Here is a 4,303-nt window from a genome sequence, read left to right as displayed (position 1 = left end):
AGCTGCCAGGGGAGCATGCAAGGCCCGTGTCTGTCAGCCCTCACGGAGGGGCTGGTTTGGTGTGTGCTTGCTGCTGCCTGTCTAACCCTCTTCCCTTCTGTGCGGCGTGTCCGCGTAGCACTGTGAGAGACCGCGCTCTGCAGGTGGAGCTGGAAGGGGTCCACGAGCTCCGGGGACAGCTGGAAGAAGCTCTTGGAAGAAGCCTGGAGTGTTTGAGCAGGCTGGAGACACAGGGCACCATAGGAGGTGGGGAACAGGAGCGTGTGAGAGTCCTACCCCAGCATGCCTTCTGAGCACTGCCGCTCGCCCGCCTGCCACGGAAGCGGTTCACTAACCGAGCGAGCCTGTCTCACTGACTCTGGGAGGAGGGTTGCTTTGGTACTTAGCAATGGTACAATAGAACTGGTGCAGGGCTTTTTTTTTTTGTTTGTTGTTTTGTTTTATTTTTGAGCTGCTTCGGAAACGGCGATCAGTGCAATCCACCCGTGTCTTGTGTATGTTCCTGTCTGACCCACCCTGGTGGCCGCTGATGTATTTGCACATTCAAATCATTCCATTTTAGTTGATTTCCCTCTATCTCCCTTCTCCTCTCACCCCCATGGGCCAAATAAAGATTCCCTATCTCTGAAGGAAACACCAAATGTTTTCTATCATCTCCCAAGTGCATGAGTGTGAGTTTTTGTATTCCCTTACCATTTTTCTTACCCAGGGACATCCCCTTCTTGGGTTGATGATGGCTGGCCCAAAGGGAGACAGTGTATATGGAGAAGTGGGTTCCAGAGCCAGAAAATTCAAGACTTGGTGACACTTGCTTAAACCAAATCCTACTCCAGTATTGACTGAATTTTTTTTTCCTAATTGTAAGTTGTCTCAGCCTAGCTTGTGAGTGTCTTCGAGGGAGAGCTTCCTTCTCTTTTTAACAGATACTTTGGGGTGACTGAGACCTGTCCCTGCTCCCAGGGTCTGGGCTGGGTCTGCTCCCTCACTTGTACGCACACATCTTATTTACAGGCTCCACAGGCTGCTTGGGCTATGGACAGGACCCTGTTTCTGCATTGCTGGGGCCTGTCCCACTTGGCACCATCGTGTAGGTTTTCTGCAGCCTCTTTCACCTCCTCTGGGAGTGTGGGGACTGGCATGAGAGCGGAAAACCAGTAGCAGCAGCTTTCCAATGACCAGGGCTTTCCATGCCCAGTGGGCTATGGATCTGCTGTCTCAGATCCCAAAGTGGCAAGAGGAAATTTTGTACCTCTGAGCATCTGTTTCTGCTTGCTGGGGAAGCTGAACTAAGAATGAGTGGAGCAGAAGAGCTCCATCTCTCTGGGCTGCACACCTGGACCTGTGGCTGCACATCTTGTGACTGCTTCATGGGGCACTGGCTGTCCTTATGCCTGCACTGAGGGCTTCTCTTCCCTGCCTCAGACAGGGATGGGAGGCAGCACAGCTCTCCCTTTGTACAGAGCAGGTCAGCACTGCCTCTCTGGGTCAGCACTCAGCTGTGTGGTGAGCTCAGTGGTTCCCGTGTGGCCAGAAGGGACACTGCTGGAGGCTACTGGGCAGCTCTGGGTTTGGCTAGCTTTTCCTTTCTTGTGTTTCATCTCATTCCCTTCCTCTCACTTCTCTGTGTAGCATCATCTTCTCTTTATCCTTCTGCTTCTCACTTTGTAGGAGCCTTTGTGTCCCTGTCCTTACCTTTCCACCTTCTCTCCTCCATCCTGGCACTGATGCCCAGCTGGCCCCCTGGTCCCTTGGGAACCATGGAGCCCAGGACCCAGCACAGACTCGTTGGCAGGGCATGAGGGAAGTCTTGGCTCGTGCTCTGGCAGCTCCCTTTCCTCTTGTGTGTGTGTTTTGATGTAGATCTGTTCCCTATCTCTGCTAGCATGACTGCTGTAAAGTGTCCCTTAGGGGAGTGTTATCAGAGGCTCAGGTATCCCAGCTTTTCCAGTCTTTTCTTTAAGGCCTCCTTTCATCCCTGGTAGTCCTGAGCATTCCCTGCCTGAGAGCACCCTCTGTCAAACTCTGCAGTGCTTTGTGCCATCTCCTAGCTCTTTGTGGAGGTCTCTCCGTCCTCTCTCAACTTCTCTGGGGAACCCTCCTTCCCTTCCCTTGTTCCCAGCTCAGTAGCTAGTGCACCTGGGTGTCCTGTGCTTATGGGCCATGTACAATTTGCAAGCCATGTAAATTAATTCTCTATGCCTTCAGGCTGAGATGAAAGACAGAGAAGTCAGTGGAAAAATAGTGCTAGGGTTGCACCTCATCTCCTTTGCTGGTGCCACACAGAGAGCTGAGCAGTCTGGTTTGCTCCTGCTGTGATGGAGGGTTGAAGCACTTAGTGGATAGCAGCCTGGGCACAGCTGCCCTACTTGTACACTTCTCTACTTCCCCAGCACCAGCTTCTTCCCCTGGTTTTTGATTGGTTTTTTGTTTGGTAAGTTTTTTTCTTCAGATTTGTACTCCCCTTTACTCCCCAGTCCTGGAGCACTGGGAGCTGTGTGTTGCTGTGGGTGATGGTGAGAAGTGTCTGTGTCCTGGCACAAGAGCTGATTCTCCCATATCCCCAGAGCAGCTGTGCTGGCTGCATGCCACCCTGGTGTGGTCCCTCAGCCATGCTGACCCACCTTGAGAGCCATGTGGCCCTCAGCCCGCAGCAAAGCCAGCAGCCTAAGGACTGTGTCCCCTCACCCTTCAGGGCCCCACAGGCACCGAGCTGTTTCCCTGCCTGGTTTGGCACACAGCAGGTTGTGGGTTCCTAGGCCTGTGCTTTGGCTATACTGAGTGCCACTCACAAGAGCTGCATCTTCATTGGGCTGCTGCTACCACTTCCAGCTGCCACTGAGCGTTTTGCTCCCAGAACAGTGCTTCTCCATGGTGGCCATCCTTGCTCCCTGGGGCTTAGCTGCTTCAGTGAACAATCTCTACCATGCAGGGTGATGTCTGCCCAGGCTTGACAGTGAGGTGCCCCAGATTTTTGCAACCTCGTGGCAGTTGCTTGTCTCCTGAGTTTGCCACCATCTATGTGCACAGTGCAAATGCCTGCCCTGCTGCAAGGCAAGCTCCTGGCTGGTCCTTGACTATTCCTCTCAGGAGACATATGCTTCCCTGCTGTCTTCCCCTTCACCAGCCTCCCTCCTGCCAGGATTTCTCTGTGTTCCCCTGCTCCTTGTTCAGCCTTGCCTGAGAGTGATGGATTTGGTCACAGCAAAGCTACTTCATCTCCTGCAGGGCGCAGGCAGCTGTGAAACTTGGCCCTGCAGAGCCTCGGGGGGCCTGTCCAAGTGCCCCTTCTCCCTGGTGTGAAGAGGACTGGGGTACACCCATCTCCCAGCTGCCCAGACAAGGAGTGCAAGCCCTTGTCCAGGGTTTTGCACCAAGGGGCCAAGAGCAGAGCTGTGTGCAAGCAGAAAAACATGACCCCAGCTCAGTCCAAGCCCCCCATGCACTGTGATATGGGACACAAGTGTCCCTTTACCTCTGCAAAGCCAGCACAAGGCTGGTAAAGAGCCCAGGGCCATGCCTGACACAGGGCTTGGGGAGGGTGGCTGCTCGTGTGCCTCTGAGCTGGCCGTGCCTGGGCAAGTGATTGTGTGGCATGCACACCAGTAGTCCTGCCAGGCTGGGGCAGTGTCAGTGAGGCTCCCTGACTGAGCATCTGCTGCTGCTGCTAGCTGTGGCTTGTGAAGTGGCTGCAGGATGAGTGGTGTACGTGCATGTGTGCTGAGGCAACAAGCACAAGGTGGTGAGAAGGCAGAGGTGTGGAAGGAGCAGGGGCTATTGCAGGGGTGCTGTCCCTGGGGCTTTCACCTCCCTCAGTGATGGGCCAGCATAGGGTGCCTGGTTGGAGCATCAGCTTGTAGAGAGGGGATGGCAGGGCACAGGAACAGCAGGGAAAACTCAGTCCTGCTGGGAGTGTCCCAGCACCAGGTGTGTGTGAAAGCAGGTGCCTGCCCTGGGGCTGCCCACAGTGGCCATGGGCATCACCAGGGAAGAGGGGACAGAGGTGGTGCTGCCAGTGCCACTGCTTTGAGTGCCTCGTGCTGTGCTGTCCCCTAGGTCAGCCCACAAGCACAGATGCCAATGATGCCAGCACCAACTTCACGGACAGCATGAAGGAAGAGGCAGCTCGTGGTGTGGCAACCCAACACGTGAGTCAGGGCGGTGCTGGGAACAGGGGTGGCAGAGTTGGGCACTATGCCACTGCAGAACTGTGTCCTAGCTCCTTTGAAAATATCCCTGTCACCCTCTGTCTTTGTCCCTCTAGAGCATCCCCCGGGCCCTTAAGGAAAGCAGGGGCACTGAGAGG

General features: G+C 54.9%; 1 protein-coding gene across 1 annotated transcript in view; it reads left to right on the top strand.

Moving 5' to 3' along the window:
- Positions 1–4,303, top strand: part of LOC103811090 (myomegalin-like) — a gene marked incomplete at its 5' end in the record, with an annotated part of 19,889 nt that overhangs the window by 8,884 nt on the left and 6,702 nt on the right. Inside the window, 1 exon segment of the mRNA XM_009084038.1 lies at positions 119–263. Within this exon segment, the coding sequence (XP_009082286.1) occupies positions 119–263 (145 nt within the window).

The sequence above is a fragment of the Acanthisitta chloris genome, unplaced genomic scaffold (genome assembly GCF_000695815.1).
Source record: "Acanthisitta chloris isolate BGI_N310 unplaced genomic scaffold, ASM69581v1 scaffold21561, whole genome shotgun sequence".
Lineage (NCBI taxonomy): Eukaryota > Metazoa > Chordata > Aves > Passeriformes > Acanthisittidae > Acanthisitta > Acanthisitta chloris.
The sequence above is the reverse complement of the archived record's forward strand: the minus strand, read 5'-3'. Positions and strand labels throughout refer to the sequence as shown.